The sequence below is a fragment of the Theropithecus gelada genome, chromosome 12 (genome assembly GCF_003255815.1).
Source record: "Theropithecus gelada isolate Dixy chromosome 12, Tgel_1.0, whole genome shotgun sequence".
Lineage (NCBI taxonomy): Eukaryota > Metazoa > Chordata > Mammalia > Primates > Cercopithecidae > Theropithecus > Theropithecus gelada.
The window spans coordinates 86386346-86409563 of record NC_037680.1 but is presented as its reverse complement, the minus strand read 5'-3'; the positions used below and the strand labels follow the sequence as shown (position 1 = coordinate 86409563).

The 23218-nt window shown below is 36.3% G+C and overlaps 1 protein-coding gene across 1 annotated transcript in view; it reads right to left on the bottom strand.

The window, feature by feature from the left end:
- Window positions 1-98: 98 nt before the first annotated feature.
- The window catches only part of MAP2 (microtubule associated protein 2), a 305742-nt gene continuing 282622 nt past the window's right edge, over window positions 99-23218 (bottom strand). The window contains exons 13-15 of the mRNA XM_025403963.1: window positions 8470-8551; window positions 4254-4366; window positions 99-4026 (exon numbers count right to left, since the gene is read on the bottom strand). Of these exons, the coding sequence (XP_025259748.1) occupies window positions 3811-4026; window positions 4254-4366; window positions 8470-8551 (411 nt within the window). The 3' untranslated portion in view covers window positions 99-3810. The remainder of the gene's footprint in view (window positions 4027-4253; window positions 4367-8469; window positions 8552-23218) is intronic.

Genomic DNA, 23218 nt, shown 5'->3' with positions numbered 1-23218 from the left:
ATATATATATATATATATATATATATATATATATATATATATATATAATTTTTTTTTTTTTCCAGAGGAGAAGCAATTAAACAGTATGAAACCAAAACTAGCAGTTAGGTGACAAGCAATTTTATTTTGCAAAACAATCACTATACAGCAACAAATACATTTGCAAATTTGATTGAAAAACATGAACTAACTACAACCAGCCATTGAAGAAATGCCTTTCTATGGTAACAGGCTCTAGAATTATCAGAAGAAAGAAACCCCCCACAGATTTGTAACGGTGTGTTGGAACCTCGGAATCCCAGCATACAGAGTATACTTTTTGTTGATTTTTTTTCTTTTTGCTAAAGTTGAAGTAGATTTTTATGATTGACATTTTATTTTCTGAGTTTGAAAATAAGCTTTTTCCTGCAGAGGGTCTTGGCCTTCACCTACACACCCAAGCAAAATCCTAGGTGTAAAAAAACCCAAAACATCAATACTTATTTTAGCACGTCAGTCTTTGAAGGAATGCTTAAAATTTCCTTACCAAGCCATGAGTCTACTTTATCTCTGGTATTTAGACCATGAGTAGTTTATTTTCCTTACTGTGACTTGAAAAATAGAAGAAAATTGTAATTGCAGCGATGTCAAAATCAACCACATTCAGATTATTTAATAAAATACTGACGTTATATATTGGCTGATTATTCCATGTTTGCTGTATTACTCTAGGGGTGTGTGTGTGTGTGTGTGTGTGTGTGTGTGTGTGTGTGTAGAAGGTCACTACAATCAGTACATTCTTCCATTTAATGGCTTTCTTTCAGCCTTCCTCAGCCATACATAGCTGGTGTTACACAGGTGTCATGCTTGTAGGTGGGATGTCAGCCCATCACGCTGCTGGAACTCAGCAGGTGAATCCAGAGAGAGTTGGTTCCTAAATGAACGTGGCCTTTGGAACTCATCAAGAACTCGGGTCTTTCCTGCATCATTATGAGGTATCCAATTTTTGGTTGCAAGTGACCCAGAGGGTGAGTTCACTGGAGAAGTAGGCCTTTTAACTCTTCACAGCTCTGGATTATTTATGTATTCTTATACAGGTTCTCAAAGGCTAAAGCCAGAGAGAAACTGGCAAAGTAGATCTAGAATTGAGACCACGAAGATTTCATTCCTAGATCAGCGTATGTGTGTCCCCACAAGAGTGGTGCTCAAAAAGCTTAATTTGAGTCGTTATCTTGAGAGTGAAGGCAAGATAGGTTCTACCCCTTAACCTCACAAGAAGACATTTAACCTGTGTGTTTCTCTCTTTTACTGGCACAAATGATCAGTTCCTTTCTGTTAACTTTAATAAAGAATTGTATTTCCATACAAAGCAAGAACATTTATTCATTATAATTTTGTTGTAATTAGAAATAAACATTTGTTTTAATGCCAAATCTAGTAGTTTGGTGCCTTGTATAATCTTTATTTTTGGTATGTATTTGTAATAAACTGACTTTTAGTATGTAGAATGTTTACCTAGTGTTAACTTACATAAAAACTTTAAAGAATGTTGAGAAAAATACTTATTTCACAGGTTAAAACTTTTCTAATGAGCTGTTAACTTCTTTCTAGATAAATTTAATCACTATTTAAGACTATCAAAACATGTAACAAAATACCCTAAGTCTCCACACACCTTTCTTCTATTTTCTGGTGCACTTCAAGGGAAGCTGATGAATAAGTTGCCCAGATTGGTCAAATCAAACCTCACAGCAATTAATAGGCGGAAAATAGACATATCTATGATCCTAAGGTTTCTAAGGTTTTGACTATTAAATAAAATAACTGATTTATAAATGCTTTAAGACATGTTTGCCTGTGTAAAATCTCTTAGCTGAGAATGAGTGGTGTGGGTTTGCTCCTAGGGTTTCTTGTATGGCAGTTACATTGGTTGCCATATCCACTGGGTCACCAAAAAGCACCTGTGTCTCTGTCTCTGCATTCCTTGGCTTTTGACTTGGATGTTTCTATACTTCCCCGTTGCCTCAGTCCATCCTCATCATTTCCTCCTTTATATTCAGGAACCGATTTGGCTCAAAGAGATCATACGCCTAGTGGACCATATGATTTTAATGGTTCAGATCCAACCTACCAGCCCTGAGCAAGAAAAAGAAAAGATAAAATACTAAAAAGTGTCCATCCAGCCTGGTAGCTCTTTGTCTGAATCAGGCCATTGACTATTTCATTGCTTATTTGTAAGTCTAAGATGAATGATTTGTGAGAGGAATTAATTGATTTCTGAGTTCTAGACTGTATATACAGTCAGAACAGTATTATCTCTGATAAATAATACTAGATCACACTGTGTTACTTTACAGAGTGCAATGTTGGAGTCTTGGAAAAAAACTGATTTAGATATCTGTGTCTCAAGTGTTTTATAGCTATAGCTTCCCAAAGTATTGTATTTTTTTCTTTCGGATCAGGGGATCTTTACTTTGGGTAAGAAAGACAAACATCTTCTATTAGAGAATTTAATAAACAGATACTACTTGGAAAAATGAGAAAACATGTTTCAAACTATTACTGTTGGTTTCAACTTTCAACTTTAGCAAATGGAAAAAAAGAAAAGTAAAGAAAACATCTTAAGTCGGTTTCGTGAATAATAATAGGCACAAACCCCAAACTATCCTGTGATTAAAAATGAGATAAATCCATAATCTTAAACCAACAATCTGTAAACCCTTTCATGTATAACTGGACCCACCCCCACAAACTCCATGTTGGTGAAAGCAAAGAAAAATAATTTTTTTTCTAGCATCACGGGAGAGACTTGTATCTGGCACTAAAACAGGGTTACGGCTTTGAGTTGTTACAGAAAGCAACTTCATGCTAAAATTTTTTGTCTTTTTTAATGTATTTTTTTTAAATAGGGAGAGAACCCTGCTAACATCTACTTTCACATACCTAAAATTGCAACACCAAAGGGTGCAGGAGACACAGATACTGTGAATAAAGAAGTATAATATTCAAGTATATGAGGAAGTATCACAAATGGCCACAGAGAAATATATATATATTTATATCTATAATACTGTATCAAACAGATGGAAAGGGGGTGTGAAACTGGTAGTGTGGACACAAATCTAGCTGATCAACTGACATTCTAATCAGACACGAGTCCATCCTAAAGAAAGTGCATCATTCCTAAGGGATGCACTTTTACACCACTTCCTCAACCACAGCTCAAATGCTTTGCAATCTATTTTTTTAATTAGTTAAATAATTTATTGGATTGACATACTCTGATATAATTATCCAGGTCCCAAATGTTAATAACTTAATTGAATCTTTCTTCCCATTTATACAAAATAACACTTTAAAAAAACTTATTTCTTACATGCTCTTCCCTTTCTGCAATCAGACTCCTTGGTTTAATTTAACCTGAAATAAGTTACAATGGGCAGTTTTTATCTTCTCACTCAGAAACAGAATAGTGAAATGAGCAGCTTGGATTTAACAAGGCCTTCAGAATGTAGTGGATAGCCTTCAGGCACATGAAAGGTAAAAATGCAATTTTTAAAATAATACTCCATGCAAAACAGAGCAGAGCAAAAATAATTGTCCAATTGAACCCATGTAAAGCCAGTGTCTTCCTGTTGCAAATGGAAATCAGGTCAGTTTCTGCATGTACTATTCATTTTTTAAATATAAAATTGTAACAATTACTACAGTTTGGGGATGAGATTATTTATTTTATGGTTTATAAAGAATGAATATAACACCTGCTCAGAGCCCACTCCTGCCAAGAGCTCATGCCTAAATATTATTATTTCAATGCTAAATGAGAAATATTCACAAGCCCTGCTTAGCGAGTGCAGCAGTGACATCCTCAGCCAAAGTGGCAAGCTGAGGAGATTCAAGCAGGTTGATGCTTCCAGACGAGGAGACGTTGCTGAGTCGTCGGGGTGATGCCACGCTGGATCTGCCTGGGGACTGTGTAATGATCTCAGCCCCATGGTCCACACGGGCTTTAGCATGCTCTCTGAAGTTCAACTTTTGGCTGTCAATCTGTTTAAGACAAGCATCAGTCCTCGTTAACTCAGGCATCTTAACTGGCCCCTACTTCTTTCTCCATCTCCCAGGGCTGATATTAATGACTTCTATTCACCTCTGTTATCCCTACTTCTTATTTGTCCAGGTCTTCAATCTGGGACCTATTTTGATGAAGAGTATTTCAGAAGAATTTTTTTTTTTTTTTTTTAAAGACAACATTGGCTCATAACCTTGTTTCTTACCTTGACGTTACCACCTCCAGGTACATGATGAGCATTATCAAGAGAACCGACTTTAGCTTGGGCCTTTTCTTTGAAATCTAGTTTTACACTCTCAATTTTCACACGTCCGCCACCTACGAGGGAAGAATTACCTTGATATAACTATATCTTGCATTTGTGGTGATTATTTTCCAAAAATGATTGCAGTAGATAGATTGCTGCAAACCACAAATTTATTAACTTTACCATCCCTCCAACAATATATGTGAATGGAATCTTTTAGAATTTCTAGCCCATATCATTTTGTCAGATGATCCAAGACCATAAAACCCTTCTTATACCATTATATGGATTGCTTCACATATTAATACCTTTCTCCTTTACCCATGTCTAACCTAAGAAATCAGAGGGGCTTTTCTTTTTGGTATAACAAACACTATAAAAATTAGCAAAATGAAAATATCTTATTTGAATCCTTTCTAAAAGTTGGAACATTTAGTCTCTTATTTCTAAGGGACCAAATTAAATTTAAATGAAACTCTTCTTTATTCTTCATGGTAACAGGTTACTTATCCAAAGAAGATTTAGGCTGGAAGTGGTGCACATGTGGGCAATATATTCATTTATAAATGTTCAACATTGAAAGCTTCACTGATGAAATCAGTCAGGAGCTAAGTTGTTTACGACTAGTAAGCTTTAAAAGCCTCCCATTTTAATTCATATATGAAGTGACAGATCATCCTCTCTTTCTTGTGTGGATGCCATAGGACCAATTTGACGCTGACCTTGATCTGATAATATTGAGACAGAGTTTTGACCACGCCATTTTCCCTAATGCTGATCAGTCTAGAACCCTGATCTGCTGATTGTAACAGAGCCACGCTGCACTCTTCAGTGTAGTCTTCCCCGTCTCTACATGTCTCTCTCAAGCTCGCAAATATGGAAAGTTCTACACTAGCTAAGTTATTTGTTGTCCTTGAGCTTGTCCTTGACCATTTCTGAGTGTCTGCTGATGTGTTTGACCTGCATAAAAAGTGAAATGAGACTCCTTATTTACTCATCTCCACCTAAGAGATTTGCTTTCACTTTAACAGCAGCTTTGTTTTGAGCACATGCGTTCTTCTGGAAAGCCAGTGGTAACGTAGGTCTCACTTGTTGGTTATGATGTATTTCACAGACTACATATTTCAAAGCTGCTCCAACAAACATGTTGAGTACATAAAGTGCACCTTGCTTGGGAGTTTGATTTTGAAACAAAGCCTGAGGGACTATATGGAAATATGAAAGAGATTTTGCAATTTTGGAATCTTGTTGCTCATGTATCTCTCTTGTTGCTCATGTATCTCTGTAGACAAAGGAGGAAGGTTTGTTAAGGCTTCACAGGTCTCTTAAGCCATGAGGTATTTTTCTCATGCAATATCTAGACATCTATGTTAATACCCAACTGCCTGGCCAGGGACCTCTTGAAATTATATTACACAATTAGATTACATTTTGGAGAAATATCCATTCGTTCTTGTTTTAAGGCTTATAAACTGTATGATGTTATTTAACTCATGCTTAGAGATGTAGTTATCCTTCCCTCAAAATATGCCTCATTTTTTAGAGCGTTATTCTTCCCACATTTTACCTGGCCATATGGGTCTTACTTGTTGGTTGTGATGAGATGAACATGATTTGTAATGATTCATAAAACAGACTTATCTTGGTTAGAGGTTAGAGGATGTTGGACTTTCAACTAGATAAGAACAACTTCTTTGTGATCTTATTTTTGTATTTTTGGTAGCCTCTGATAGAGATCACTTACTTTTCTGATTATATGTTTTGTCAACATAATCTTGCTAAATTTTTGCTAAAATGTCATTTTTTATTGTTGGAGACGGTCTGCTCTGTTGCCCAGGATGGAGTGAAGTGACAAGATCACAGCTCACTGCAACCTTGACTTCTTGGGCTCAGGTGATCCTCCCACCTCAGCCCTCTGAGTAGCTAGGACTACAGGTGTGCACTACCACACTCAGCTTATTTTTATTTTTATTGTAGAGATGGAATCTCACTATGAACTGTCTTCTGAGAGGGAAAAATAATAACATATTATTGACCCAAAACATATTCAGAAAAGGAAGCTTAAGAAGTCTATTTCTGAAGTCCCTCTAGAAATTCTTATGCAACTGTTAGAGAATCCAGATATCTTAAACTCAGAGATCTATGCCTTTGATTTTTCAAATAATTCTTTCACCCATCAGGAGCAGTAATTGTGAAAGACCATTATCTTTGTCAAGCTTTATAAATGAAGTTGAGAAGAACAGATATTTCAATGTGTGCCTCCAGATGTTTATTTTCTTTATTTTCTCTTTAGATATTCCACATTCCAAAATAATTTTGTGAAAAGGTTGCTGCTGTCAAGGATTATTATGCTGACACTTCTTTATGAATTTAGTCATTGGATTCAGTTATAATGGAAGCAAGAGCTAGATTTAGAAATAGGTGGGAGTCCATGACAACAGCCTTTTATGACCAACAAATCATACACAGAATAGTTCCTTGGCTATATAAATTTTTTTCCGTATATCTAGATCACAGGTGAGTTTGACTAACTATAACCTTACTGTCTAGGTTAAAGAGTGCAGCATTTTCTTCTGTATTCTGAAAGAAAATAGGCAGTGTTGCCAAGTATTCCAGCCATGCTGTTGACACAGCAGTACAAAGTCAATTCAGTGTTTGTACACTTCAGCTGTGGACAGGGGAATTTCGAAGATGTGCAGTATGGGACAACCTTCCTGCTGCCTCATGAAAAACAGAGAAGCTAATTCCATGGCAGCAGTTCTGAAACTGGTAGTGAAGACTTCATAAATATAGTTTGTAACTCTTTGACTTGCTTTATAATCAACACCCATTGACAAAATGAACCGTGATTTCCAGATGTTTTCAATGCATTTATCCATTTTGAAATTTATTCTACCTATCTTTGCTTTTCAACCAATAATTTATTAATAATTTTCTCCTGACTAGCAGAATAATTGTCAGCTAACAGCTCAACTGTTATTATACCTTGTTTCATGGGAAAAAAAACCTATTACTTTGTTTTTATGTTAAGATGCCAAACACAGACAGTTAAAACCACTTGCTTTCCTTTTGTTCTCAGGGATAAATGAATTGTGTCAAAATATTCTCAAGAAAATTACAAATTTGACAGTCATCTTTTATTACATATCTATGGAGGTAGAGTTTTTTCTTTGGGACAGGGTCTTGCTCTGTTGCCCAGGCTGGAGTGCAGTGGTGTGAGCATAGCTTGCTGCAGCCTCGAACTCCTGAAACTAAGTGATCCTCCTGCCTCAGCCTTCCAAGTAGCTAGGACTACAAGCATGTACCACCATATCTGGCTTATTTTTATTTTTAATTTTTTATTGAGACAGGGGTTTCCCTATGTTGCCGAGTCTGTCTCAAACTCCTGGCCTTAAGCAACCCTCCTGCCTTGGATTCCCGAAGTGCTGGGATTACAGGCATGAGCCAACATGCCCACTCTACAGAGGTAGAATTTAACAAAAACATGTAATACACAATATTCAGGAAAAGTGACTCATAATGTTAGATTCACACTTTAAAGGGAGAAAATCTCCCAGTAAGTATGAATATAAATTCTATTTTAGAGCACTAGTCGCATGAGATATTTTGAAAAACCAAAAGGGGTTCATGGTCAAGTAAGTTGAGGAAACATTGCATTCTGCTGGAGATTCATGGTGTTTACTGACCTAATAAAGAATCTGAGAAATTCACCAGAGAAATACATTTCTTCAGCTTTGCAAAGCACAATCCTTATTTTACATAATATAGGAAGCCAATTTTAGGAAAAAAACTTTGGAAATGCTACCTCCATTCAATGTTATTATATATGAATACATGATCTGATGTATTTTATAGACTACATATTTCAAAGGAGCTCCAATAAGCATGTTGAGTACATAAAAATAAATGCACCTTATGTACCTTTTAATTTTTAATTAAAATGTGTCCTCTTCATTGTATGATTGGGTTCACTTTTCCCCAATGAAGATGCCTTGAAAATTTCAATTTTAGTTTCTATTAATAAAAATGTGAAGTATCTAGATTTTAAAACATCCTTTTAAACATCCTTCCAATTAGGTATTTTGCAGCAACAACAACAACAACAACAAATTTTCTCATCCATTTCTTGATTCCAATTAAATATTTCTCAAACTACTAAAAATTATTTATTTACCTGGCCTGTGGCGGATGTTCTTCAGAGAGCCACATTTGGATGTCACATGGCTTAGGTCTATTTTCTTGGTAACAATTTGTACCTATGTGAACCACATAAAACATGCTTAAAATAGTTCAAACATGGACAAAAACCCAAGCTCATACATAAAATCTAGAAACATACCCAAAGTCACAACATGCAACAACATAGCTAGAAACCCAAACTGAAGTACACACACAAACACAGGAAGACATATTTTCCATATATTCTCCCACATGTTTGGATTGGAAAGAACCCAAGTGAAAGAAAACCCTAGAATAGAAGATTTATTAGTTGAAAGCAGATTATGACACAGGAGGATAGAAACAAGGCAAGCTTCCACTCAGAGAACTAAGCAACACTGCGTTAAACCTTTCCATAAGCAAAGAGCCAAGAGAAGAGATGCATTATTCTTTATAAAGTGATTTTTACATAAAAGTGACCAATGTTGCTCATAGTTACAAGAAGACCAACATTGTTTTAAGATACAAGAAGTTCTGAACGTGCTTTTCTAAGTTGTTATTACATTGTCATATCTTAGCTAGATGAAATTTTTCTTTCATACCAAATTATAAAATGATAGCAACATGTTTTTTCTTCTCTGTGTTTTACTGAAAATATTTCCTCTCCCAATATTTGAAGCAGTGCTTCTCCAAGTTTGGTCCATTGTCATCTGCACGAGAGTACTTGGGAATTACTGAATCACAGGCATCATGAGGACAGGGCCAGGATGTCTGCATATTTAAACAAGGGATTCTTTCCTAGACGAAAATTTAAGACTATTGTTTTGGGAGATAAAGCTCCTCTACTTATTTAAGATCTTTAATTATCCTAGTTTATCCTTTTCCACTTAGGTGTTTTGTCCAGCAGCACCTGTGTAAAGGATAGCTGGGTTCATCCTCTGATATCCTCAAGTAATTACCAGGCCTGGGGCTACTTTTATGAAAGTACCACATGGTATATACTTATAGTCTGGGGAATAAGGAAGAGTGGCAACCACATAAATGTAAAGATTAACCCTGAAGCTTAGCCTAGCATACTTGAAGGGGGCCAGCAAACATTGCTATGGACTTTCAATGACAGTGACAGTTTTATGCTCAGTGAAGCTACTTTGATTATCAGGCAACAGCTGCTTGTAGAAGGCACTTGCTTCTCTCTCTCTCTCTCTCTCTCTCTCTCTCTCACTCTCTCTTTCACTGCTTGATTCTACTTCTGCCCAGTTGGGAAGCAAGTAGCCAAGAGTTAATAGACAGGTGAGATTCTAGATTCAACGCCTTGTAAATTACTTGAGTCACGGATGATCAGAAACTGAAGTTCAAAGAGATAGGATCTGTAGGATACAGTTAGCCTGATCACCTTTGAAAAACTATTCTTATTTTATAAAGAACCATCCTTCCTTTAGCTTGAGATTGTCTGACCATTTCAACTCTGCCTCAACCACACTTAAAAAACATGGAATCATCGTTCCCTTCCTCTCACAGGATATTATTTACACTAAATGAAAGAGACAGGAAAAAAAATCCCATCAAACTAAAGTGTACACTGGACTTGAATCCTTTCACTTTGAATTATAGATGAACCATGCTCCACTAGTTTTGTATTATTCTAAATGATATCCTTACTTTCATGAATAATGAACCACTGAAGATTGACATTACATACTTTGGGCATTTACAAGTATATCAGTCTTTGCCTCATGGGTAATTTATATGGAGCTAGAAAAATATGTGCCCAGCTGACTTTTGCAGTGGAGTAGAAACAACGTGAGAAAATACATTGAAGACAAGAAGGCCAGCAACAAAGTTGGCAAGTGAAGTGGTTTTGCCATTCTCCAGAAAACCATGGTGCATTCCATCGAGGTTTTCTTTCCCAAATCAAAGCAAGAAATTCCCTGATGATCTTACAGGGAAGGATGGGAAGTCCATCACTGAAAATGCAAGACTACAAGCTATCATACCAGGGAGACATGTGGAACAGCAGTGAGAAAGGAGCAGTGTGTTGGAAAGAGGTGGGAAAGAAGGCAGGGTGCTGGCTGTGCAGGTGGCTCCACGCAGTCAGGACAGCTTTCTAACAGGCGCTTCTACTTACATTTCCGCCCCCAGCCGAATGTTTGATGTTATCCTTGGAACCACATCTGGACTGAACTTTGCTAAAATCGATCTTCTTGTTTAAAATCCTAACCTAAAAGGAATTGGAGGTAACTTCACTGTGCACTTTTCTATCAAGATGCTGGATAAGGGGAACCAGAATGGGTAGCATCAAAGAGGCTTTAGATTCCCTTCCACCTACACATTCATTTAAGAGAAAATCTCACTCTGGAACTGAAGAACAGTTCTGTCATGTAAATCTGAGCCCCTATTCTTCTGCACCCCCACAGGTCAAACGCAAGAGAGGCTTCGAAATCACACTGTACTTAGGTATGATCTGGAAATAGTTGTATGGATTGAAAAATAAAACTTGAATCATCTGTGATGGGGAGGCTACCAATGTTGTCAGCAACACTGGGACTCAGGCTCACTCTAGGTAAGGGTCAATAGTGGTTAACACTAAATCTCGTTCAGCACAGGACCCTAGAGGATATGCCATTCCCTTACCCCATCAGAGTCAGCCATCACAATTATTGTACACTTGACTGTTTTGTTGGTCCATACAGCACAAATGGGGCTCACACATGGTGAATCTTCTACATCAGAGTTCTCATTCATCTAGGGTAAGAACCCCCGGTTTCCCAGGAGGGTCAACAAAGAAAGTTTGGGTTTCACAATTCCCTTGCAGGTTTGGTTCAGTAGCCTCCTGAAGGCCCCTTTCTGGCAACTGCTCAAAAGCAGTCATTTTCCATTAATGATCATATGGAAGCATTTTTTTTCCCATTTTTAGAGGCAAGAAAACCCATGCCCATTGGTTAGCTGACTTGTAACGAGGTGATATAGACATAGGTCAGGCCTTGATGGAGGCCAGCAGATTTGAGGTTAGGTGTTTTATTTGTATTTTTGAGAAGTCAAACATTCATCTTGAAGACAACAGCAGATCCAGATCTGGAAGGACATTACTCTGGTTTAATGTACAACGTTACAACTTTCATGACTTATTTCATATGTCTTTTGAACCTTGCATCTTTTGGAGGACAAAAAAGCAATGTAAGCATGGAAAGAAAGCTTTATTGTGTTATTGTTATTTGTTCATTTTGTTTTACTTTGGTTACTTCTACTCTCTTCTCTTCCCCACCTCTGCAATAGTTAAAGAAAAAAAAAAACATTTTCAACGCTTTAGGGGACAGTTTATCCTCTTATTTAAAAACTCTAAATAAATTTACCCTAGATACACAACCATCTGCAAGAATATTAACACATCTTTTGGTATTTCCAAAAAAGAATAAAAAATTCGAAAAGACATTGAATCTTGACTACTTTTGAGGCAAAGCTTAATTCACAGTGCCTGCCTAACATTGACAAGATAGCTTGTCCCTTGCAGGGAAATGTCATTGACAACTCTCATCAGCAACCCACGGGGAGAGCCTCTTGTCAAAATTTGAATTCAGAAGACAGAATTATTGGGCTACTCTTTAGGGCATAATAAAAGTTGTGACTTAAACAGGGTTGAAGATATTCACAGAGTCTGTATCTAACAATAAGTGTAGTTGCACTATAAACGTTTCACATAAGATGGAGATAGTTTTAAACCAATAAAGACCATTACATGTAAAACCTCATAGAGAAATTATTTTCTGAAGTTGAAGGCAAATCATTTTATTTATGGCCATATCACCATAAATGTGCCCATTCCCATCTAGTCTTGGAATTTAAGCAGGGTCGGGGTTGATTAGTAGTTGGATGGGAGAAAGCAAATAATTTTGACTTATTATTTCTAATAATAATACTTTAAAGGATTCTCAATAAATATCTAATTATTTTGGCAATGACATAGACATGATGTGAGCTATTTTACTAATCCTTGAGAATATACAGGATTTCATACTATGTTTAAAAATTTAATTTACAGATCATTAGAGTACCAATCTAGTGACTCATTGCCAAGTGATCACAAGCCAAACATGAAATCTGATTCACTTGTTACAAAATTGGAAATTCTAAATTCAGTTGCATAAATCTGTTTGACATTAACATTTAATCAACTGTTTGACCATTTTTATGATTTCCAAAACAAATGAGTCAATCCTAAATGATCACATTGCCAGCATTATTGAGAGATTATTTAGAATCTTAAAGTCCTACAACTTAAAATTTGACTTCTGTTGATTTTACCCAGATTTTCTAGAAAATCACAGATATTCTATCAAAAAAACCTGCTTGCCTGTCTTGCAGGTAGACTTTCTCCACCTATGTCTGCTCAACTTGTAATATGAAGCAATCCTATCCTTTCACATGCATTACTGGCACTTTCTTTACATATTTCCATATTGCAATAGGTTTATATTATATATTTTTTGTCTAAAATGAGGTGAATTATGACAGAATAAATGTAACTGCCTCTCCAGACCTTTGTTTTCCATCGCGCTTAATGGTAGGGTAGAAAGAAGCATAAACCTCTTTGGAAAATGGACACTGAGTGCTTATGAAGAGTTACACTCTAGTTTGACAACTTGCACCTGAACGTTTGCCTATTCCACGTGACTCACATTTATGCCGGAGCAAATGTACAAATTACTTCACACCAAAGATCTCTAGGGTCAATTACAAATAATTAGCATCTTAGAGTTCATTCCACAAACAACAGCAGTCCTCAGAAACCATTTCATAAAACAGAAAAACACATGGCTGCTGTGAAGGAGAAGGCCATATTCTAGATCAGCTTTAAAATAAACCAAAAGACAAAAAACAAACGAACAAAAAAAACAACAACAAGAGTTATAGTTTTAACTCTGGGTTCTATGGATACATCTAAATAAATATTTATTTCTTTGGGAAGGGATTTTCAGTTTTAGAAAAACATTTGTTTTCCTAAAAACCTATGTCAAGGGAAAATTATTTTAACATCTTAGAGATTGTCTAGAAAAAAAATTAACTTCTATTTAACGAAAAAACTAATTTTCTGTGCTCATGATATGAAGGAAAAAATCTGAATAATAATTGTTCAAAATTTTCTCTAAATCACATTTTAATCTCTGCCAATTTATTTCAAGAAGTTTTTTTTTTTTTTTTTTTTTTTTGAGACAGTCTCGCTCTGTTGCCCAGGCTGGAGTGCGGTGGTGCGATCTCGGCTCACTGCAAGCTCCGCCTCCCGGGTTCACGCCATTCTCCTGCCTCAGCTTCCTGAGAAGCTGGGACTACAGGCGCCCGCCCCCACGCCCAGCTAATTTTTTGTATTTTTGGTAGAGATGACGTTTCACCGTGTTAGCCAGGATGGTCTCCATCTCCTGACCTCGTGATCTACTCGCCTCAGCCTCCCAAAGTGCTGGGATTACAGGCGTAAGCTGCTGCGCCCGGCCTATTTCAAGTAAAATTTTTACTTACACTATTAATACAAAGTAGGGTATTTGAAAGAGTGTGACAATCTTTTTTTCTACATACTTCATAGCAGTGAAAAATAGATTAATCAAGTGGATCATCTTCCTATAGCTCTCCCCTATTCAAAATTCCCCCAAGCGCTCTATTTCTTATTAAATACATCAAAACTTCTTAGTGAGGCAGCCACAGGCCTCAGCAATTCCGATTCTTCAGACTTCTCTGTTACTTTACATTTTGGCCAGACTCTGTTACATTCTATACTTTAAGGACTGTGTTTACATTTAAAGTTCATCCCTGTGTTTTGTTATTATCTCTCCCTAGGGTGCTCTCATTCTAAGTTGAGTCTGTAACAGATTATTCTTCAAGGTTTGGTGCAATCAATACCTCCAGTGGGAGCTTGCAAAAAAGGATTTTAGTCTCAGGAAATTTATGCAAACATTGGTGATTTATTTGCACAAACAGTTGGCTTTCCATTCATATAAGGCTCATATAGCATGAAGAGTTGTATAAGCATGGGTTAATGACATAAAATTCATCAGAATTGCTTTATTTTAATTTTGACTAATTCTTTCTATTCTTCCACTATGATAGAGAAGAATATTGTAATTTCTTTCTGGATATTCTTTGTGTGACTTTAGTTGGATTTTATCACAATGGTTTAATTGAAGTGATCTGCCACAGTGCTCTCTCTCTCTGCATATATTTAACTATTCCTTTCAATACATTAACACCTGTTCCCCTAAAACAGGGTTGCTCTAGGAAAGGATTGAAACAGAAAATGCAGGATATGCCTGCAGACAAGAAAAAAAAAATCTCTAAGAAACATGTAAAATGAAAGAAAATACATTCTCAATGCACAGTTTTTAGTAAAACAATTTGTAAGCTGGAGGCATTCATCCCAATGTCAACTCGAATTTCTTGAGCAATGAGATTTTGATTTTTTTTTAAATTGAAAATCTATGACACTGCTCTCTTTAGCAAAAGACCCACACGCCAGCTCAAGGTGGTGAGATGTGGAGGGTGACTAGGAGTCAAATAATTTGGATTTGTCTAGATCCCCTCAGGCATCCATTAGGTATGAACCTAGGTTGCAATACCATTTCTCTTTTCCTCCATCTAAGTTGTATCAGAAAGAATGTTTTTGAGAAAGGGGAGTGAACAGTGGCACTCAACTGACTTCCCTTTAACCTTGCAAGGGATTAAATTTTTCCTTTGGGTTTCCCTCATTTCTCAGGATGACATAAAATTAAGCCCTCCTTTGTTCTTGCATTATGAAAATATTCTCTTTCAAAAGTATTTTTTATTTCATAATATTCATTTTAATGAAAACTATCTGGCCTCTGTAAAATCCTCAGGTATCCTATACTAAAACAAACTATGACTACATCAGATAGTCCTGAAGATTGAAAGTTCTCTGGCACACATGATGTTCTTCAGAGATTCATCTGTTAAAAACTTTGCACTCTGGTTAAAATGTATACAAATATTATAATCAGAATTTTAACCATCCCTGCCTACATTGAACAATAGTTTCTTTAAAATTCTTTATATCCAATATAAACAATATGTATATTTAAATACACATTTAGGAAGAAATAACAGTTTATGTCAAAATGCACAATTCCACAAAACTCTAAAAGAAAAGTTGGAGAGACCAATTTTCCTATGCAAGCTGTGTCACATGGCACAGAAAGCAGAACCACACTGAAAAACCCTGGGTGAATGGATAATGCTGAATAATTGGGAAAGAACGTTTTAGTGGAATAGACATTAATGAGTTTAGTCACTAGACCCATCATTAAGTATTTGTAAGTGGTCTCTCAATGGGCGCTGGAAGAAACATTATGAGTACAACAGTCATTGTGATTCATGAAAATGAACAGCTAATGAACTTTTTCAAATTTGTATACTATAATTTTTTGACATTAAAGTTTGTTCTTATTTAAATTTTTAAGAAATTCTAAGGAATAGTGGGCCAAATCAGTGAAGAAAATAACTTTTAAATACTCTGCTCAGTTATCTCAAAATAACCTCATTAGTTCCTATGTCTTTGTTTGGCTTGTGAATGAACAGTAGATAAAAAGGCTCAACAGGCCTCAACTTTGCAAACCCAAAGTGGTAATTTTCTCATAATTTTTAAAAATTAATATTTACTCAACCTAACTCAAAACCTTTTCATTACTCCACAAAAGACTTCTGAATTATAGTTACAAAATTCTATTGCATAAAGACAGAGTCCTGATCTCAGGGAGCTTTCACTCTGATATAATGATGACTTTGTTATCAAAAAAACAAAACAAACAAAAGCCTTGTAATAAATTTCTTCATGCTGGGTTGACCAATAGTATTTTTAAAAGTTCATAGGGTATTTTATGACTCCTCTTATTTAGCGCTTATTGTAGCTCTCAGAAGATGGAAAGAAAAGGCTTGGAAAAAACTTAAAATTAAATAAGGGGAAGACATTAGAGGAGGACAAGAAACAAAACAAAAAGCAAAAAACCTCCCTTTTGCCTAGGTTGCAGAGACCATGCCTCATTGTCTCCCATTCCTCTTTTGTCATTTAGTGCCCAGCAATCTTAATAAATGTTTGATGAAAGAATAAATATGCGAAAGAGAAAAAAAACTCATTGTAATCTTTCTCTCTTCATCTTATATGTTATAAACATGCTTACATGTTAATCGCACCCAGTAGACGTTCACAGTGGTAACCATTACTATAATTTCATACAATGAGGGAAAATCCTGTTTCACTATAATTTATTAGTTGCTTCCAGACTTAATCCATTTTCTTAAATATAAAATTGAAAGTAAACTATGTAATTAGCATTTAAAGGGCCTAAAAATGATCCGAGGGTAACAATATGGTTTGGATTTGTGTCCCTGCCCAAATCTCATGTTGAATTGGAGGAGGGACCTGGTAGGAGGTGATTGGATCATGGGGACAGATTTCCCCCTTGCTATTCTAGTGACAGTGAGTGAGTTCTCACAAGATCTGATGATTTAAAAGTGTGTGGAACTGCTTCCCCTTAAAGCAGGCACCTTCTTCACATGGTGGCAGGAGAGAGAGTGGAAGTTTGTATTCTGCAATGATTTTAAGTTTCCTGAGGCCTCTCAGTCATGCTCCCTGTTAAGCCTGAGGAATTGTGAGTCAATTAAACCTCTTCATAAATTACCCAGTCTTGGGTAGCTCTTTATAGCAATGTGAGAACAGACTAATACAGATAATGCCTAAAACTTTATAAGAATATATTTAAAAAGATTCCACCTCACATTTTACTAATTTTATTTCCTTCTTCCTCCCTCTCTATGGCTCCTTCTTCCCTCGTTACACCTGTCTTCTATTTCAGAAACACAGCTCTTTTACTCAATTTCAACTTGCCCTTGTGGTACAAACACATATGGAATCTATTAGAATACCTAAATGAATGTTTTTTTGATGAGCTGTAATGCATAACTACTATCATGCTCCAAGTAGTACCATGTATGTGAGAGTTTAAAATGACTTAAGAGTCTATTTAAATGAAATGGTGCAATATACAAAAACAAGCATGATTTTGTTGCTTCCGGTCTACAGATAAGGACAAAAAAAAATCAGTACCAAAGGTAATGCAATACTTTAATAGAAGAGCTGGACCACTAACTCAGCTTTTAAATCCAATATTCTATTTGATGTACAATTTTTCAATATTCTTTTTTTTTTTTTTTTTTTTTGAGGCGGAGTCTTCACTCTGTCCCCCAGGCTGGAGTGCAGTGGCACCATCTCGGCTCACTGCAAGCTCCGCCTCCCGGGTTCGCGCCATTCTCCTGCCTCAGCCTCCCGAGTAGCTGGGACTACAGGCGCCGCCACCGCGCCCGGCTAATTTTTTGTATTTTTAGTAGAGACGGGGTTTCACCTTGTTAGCCAGGATGGTCTCGATCTCCTGACCTCGTGATCCGCCCACCTCGGCCTCCCAAAGTGCAGGGATTACAGGCGTGAGCCACCGCGCCCGGCCTTTTTTTTTTTTTTTTTTTTTTTTTTTGTTGAGACGGTGTCTCGCTGTGTCGCCCAGGCTGGAGTGCAGTGGCCGGATCTCAGCTCATTGCAAGCTCCGCCTCCCGGGTTTTTACGCCATTCTCCTGCCTCAGCCTCCGAGTAGCTCGGACTACAGGCGCCCACCACCTCGCCCGGCTAGTTTTTTGTATTTTTTAGTAGAGACGGGGTTTCACCGTGTTAGCCAGGATGGTCTCGAACTCCTGACCTCGTGATCCGCCCGTCTCGGCCTCCCAAAGTGCTGGGATTAGACCAGGGGTGACCAATCTTTTGGCTTCCCTGGGTCACATTGGAAGAAAAAGAATTGTCTTGAGCCACATATAAAATACACTAAAACTAATAATAGCAGATGAGCTAAAAAAATCACAGAAAACCTCAAAATGTTTTTAAAAAGTTTATGAATTTGTGTTGGGCCACATTCAAAGTCATCCTGTGCCACATGTAGCCCCCAGGGCCACAGGTTGCACAAGCTTCGTTTAGACAAACACAGAAAGTTTCTTTGGATAATAATTGTCATGACGTAAAACATTCATAATCATTCAACAGTGTCACTAAAATAATGCACCTCCCCATGAATATGGCATAATACATTCATTGAATTTTCATTGCATAAATATTTATTGAGCACCTACTATGTATGGGACATTATGGACAAAATGGACCTCATCTCTGACTTCATGGAGCTTATGGTCTAGTAAGTGAAACAAGATAGATATTAAATAACTAATTATACAATGGAATATTTAATGAAAAATGTGGTGAGAAAGTTTGGTTACAATATAGAGAGTACATCAGATAGAGCAAACAACAGATGTAGGGAAACCAAAAATTAATTAGCATTGTGGCAATATCAACAAGAGATCATGTATTCTGCTTAGGCTTAAGATAGTGCAGAGCAGACTGAGTGACATGGGCAGATTTAAGAGCTATTCAGGGCACAAAATCATTAGCACTTAAAGATGGTTAGGATATGGGATGAGAGAAAGTGAGAGGAAAAGTTGACTCTTAGATTTTTGGTTTAGCAATATAAAAGTTCTGTTATTTGAACAGATGTAATAATACTAAAAAAATGTAATAATAGCATAAACTTTCTACACTCAAAGATGTATGTGGCATCAGTCACACTGATGTCCTTGCTGTTCCTAGAACATGTGAGGCCTGCTTCTACCTCAGGGTCTTTGGATGTGTAGCTGCCTTTGCCTGAAAGGCTCATTACCTAGTTATTCATATGGCTTACTCCTTTACTTCCTTGGAGCTTCTATTCAAATATCACCTTCTCAAGCCTTTCCTAGTCATCCTATCAGAAATGCAATTTCCTCTTAACATATCCTGAACCTCTTTCTTATCTTTATTTTTATCCTTCATACTTAGCACTTTTTTACATATTTTTCTTATATCACTTTTTTTTTTGCTCACCTTTCCTCCTAGAATGTAAATTCCATGATGTCAAGAATTTAAGAAATCTGTTTTGTTCATTGTTATATTTCAGTATGTAGAACACAGCATGGTGTAGTAGGTGCTCAATAAATATTTGTTGACTCAATGGTCAAGTAAAGAAAGGTAAAACTTTGTATTTCTGGAGTTACCAAAGAAATAGAAGACAACTCCCCATGTTATTTTTAAGATGCCAAGATTGATACTATAATTACAATATTTCATAATTGATTCTTTATATTATCCATAGAAATTAAAAAGCTAACTAGTTTCTATTTTAAAACCTTAATTTTTAGAATTACTTAAAAAATAACTTGTGAATTATAGGAGAAAACAAAAAATATGATAAAAATGCAACACACCTTTCCAAATTTAATGTAGTGTATTAATATAACATGTATTTTAATAGTGTATCAATATAACATGGTATTTGCATTAAATAATTTCATGAAAATATTATAAAAGTTCAGAAGCTTCAAATTTCAATCCTGATGTGATAAAAAAACTTTGGCATGGAAAGCACTGTTAAATAGAATGACCATTTATTTTCATGTTATGAAATGAAACGTAAAGCAAACAAAAAAGACTAAGGTATACAAAATTACATACTTGCACACGAGTGACTAATTATTCATTAAAGACAAAGTATAGACTCTGACTTCATAGCTCAGCCATGGAAGGATGATATTTAATGCCCTATATGCAAGATGCGGGTAATGTGAGAACTTCTGTTTCTTACTCTGTGAAAATGTGAGGGTTGGATTAGAAGGAGATGGATATCTCTGATGTCTAATATCCTTTAGTTTAATAGATCCATATAGAATAGAGATACAGAAACTAAGATTGCTTTATTTCTAGAATGTAATGGTATGTTTTACAGGTTCTCGTTTAATAGATTTATCTAAATAAGCATTTTAAAAAGATGGCAGGGCAATGCTGATTGGGAAAGCAATATGCTGACAAATTTTACAAAGTTCTTTATATAAGGGTGAGTACAGTTTTTTCTTTAAAAAGGAGTGACTTGCATGATGATGCCATCATTTGTAGCCTAGCTAACCTGAAAATGACTGACTGTAGCCATTAATGGAGCAAAAGCACATAATTCAGAGGCAATCAATCAGATCCACAGACATGGCCTTGCAGAGATCATGCTCTAATTATCCTATCCAATGAGCAGTAAATGAAGACAATATCTGTGAAGCCACTTCTTTAGTAACTTTCAATTATTACAAGGGCATATAACTTGTGCTTTTAAAATTTTATTTATCTATTTTTTTTTTTTTTGAGATAGAGTTCCATTCTTGTTGCCCAGGCTGGATTACCGCAACCTCCGCCTCCCGGGTTCAAGCGATTCTCATACCTCAGCCTCCCAAGTAGTTGGGATTACAGGTGCCCGCCAACACGCCTGGCTTTTTTTTTTTTTTTTTTTTTTTTGTTTTTTTAGTAGGGACGGGGTTTCACCATGTTGGCCAGGCTGGTCTCAAACTCCTAGCCTCAGGTGATCCACCCACCTTGGCCTCCCAAAGTGCTGGGATTACAGGCATGAGCCACTGCACACCTGGCCAACTTGTACTTTTTATACTCATCTTCATAAGGCCAATGGAGAAAAACAAGATATCTGTCAAAACATATAGGAGCATTCCATATAAATCCAAGTAACTATTTTAAAATCTGATTATTAGATAGAAAAGGTAAAAAGCACTATTCCTTGAGTTGTTGCCTAAATTTTTTTATGCTACATGTTTAGAGAAATTGCTTGTTTTCCTACCTTTGTTTAACTGAAGCAGCTGTGTTCTTCAAAAGCTAACATTATTTATTCTAAAACTTAGATTTAATGTAGATTGGGGAGCTAACTACACAGAACAGCTTCAAATTAATACACTTAATAAGTCTTCCCTATGCCTTGAGTTAAATCAATCAAGCTAATTGTCTACACTGAATCCATGATTGCCCATATTCTTTCCAATGGAATGAATTTGTTTTCACTGAAAGGATTAGCTTTATTGCCTTCTGTAAAGCTCCTTGTATCTTCAGCTAGCTTATCTATTCCATTAGGCATTGACTTGCCTCACTGAGCTGAGACCCTCTGCCAACAGAAATTGGTCCTTAACAGAAGAGATAACTGCTGTAAGCACAAAACCTCTACAAACAGAAGGACAATAAATGTTCAAACTGGAGGCAAATAATTTGGGAAGCTGTTGAGTTCCTAAGATGCATATATCTTTATTATAGATTTCCTCTCCCAATTTTTAGAGATTGCACACATTTTAAAACCCCAATAGACTGGGCGCGGTGGCTCACGCCTGTAATCCCAGCACTTTGGGAGGCTGAGGCAGGCGGATCACTAGGTCAAGAGATTAAGGCCAGCCTGGCCAACATGGTGAAACCCCGTCTCTACCAAAAATACAAAAATTAGCTGGGCGTGGTGGCACACGCCTGTAGTCCCAGCTACCCAGGAGACTGAGGCAGGAGAATCACTTGAACACAGGAGGCAGAGGTTGCAGTGAGCCGAGATTGCGCCACTGCAGTCCAGCCTGGCGACAGAGAGAGACTCCATCTCAAAAGCAACAACAACAACAACAACAACAACAAACACACAAAAAAATCCCAATAATAAAGTTGTCATAATTAAATCATTTGTATACAACCTAATGGCTTCAAATTTTACCACAATAGACCCTGTGCAGAGGAATTAAAAGTTACATCTTCAAATTTACTCCCATCTTCATTAATAAGAATTGCATGAATATTTTTCTCAGTTCCTAGAGACCATCTATCACTATTACAAAACCTGGCCCCTGAAGAAAGCATAGCTCTTGATCTGTCTTTTGAAATATTTCTGAGTTGGCCACTATCCATTCAAATGCCTTAGGAAAATCAATTTACAATTGAGAACAATGTGCTAGTGGTTTCAATGTCTTCAACAGTGTGCATGTATTGATGCTCAATCATCTAATAAAGGGTCTTTAACATGTCATTTTGATAATTTCAAACAAGCCCTAAAACACTTTTCCTTCAGTCGTTCTATAAGATCTCCAGTTTTACATGTATGGAAGAAACCTCTCCTCACTCCCTGTATCTGAGATCACACACTGTAGGGAGACTTTTAAGGAGATAGTGCTGAAGAGTTGAATGATAGGTTTTTCCTACACAGACAGTTCTATTGCAATGTGCTATTATTTCCCAATTCATTTTACTCTTTAATTTAAGTGAATTTATACCATCTATCACAAAATAGAAGGCAAGTATCTTTCATCTGGTTCTTATCTTGGTGAGGAAATACTTCCTACTTCTGCAAAAAGTCACCTCATAACTCCACTGTTGTGGATTTTTTCCAAAGTCATCATTGCTGAACTAGGATAATCGTGTAGCAGGTATAACACTTGCCTGATGAAAAAACAGATTTGCTTCAAATGACACTGTGATTTTGAAGTTATTTTTGTTCTTTCAGTAATTTTTGTGTCATATGTATTTACTAGCCCTTAACCACCATAATCTCTAGGGAAGTTTTAGTTCAGCTCAAAACTATAAGATATTTTGTGTCAATTTTATGAATTACCAAATATAGTAGAAGTCAATTTAAATAAGACATAAAAATACTCAAAACCAGATATGATAAAGAATCAGAAAAAGAAAACAGACATCTTCACGTTTTTTGGATTGATTGAATCTTAGAAGTTCCTGCAAAGCTGAGGCTAAAACCATTCTTTGTGCCTATCTTAAGGAGTCCTTCGAAGAAAAACATATAAAATTTCGATGTCAACTTAAAATAATAATTTTCTCTTCTAACTACTTTTTT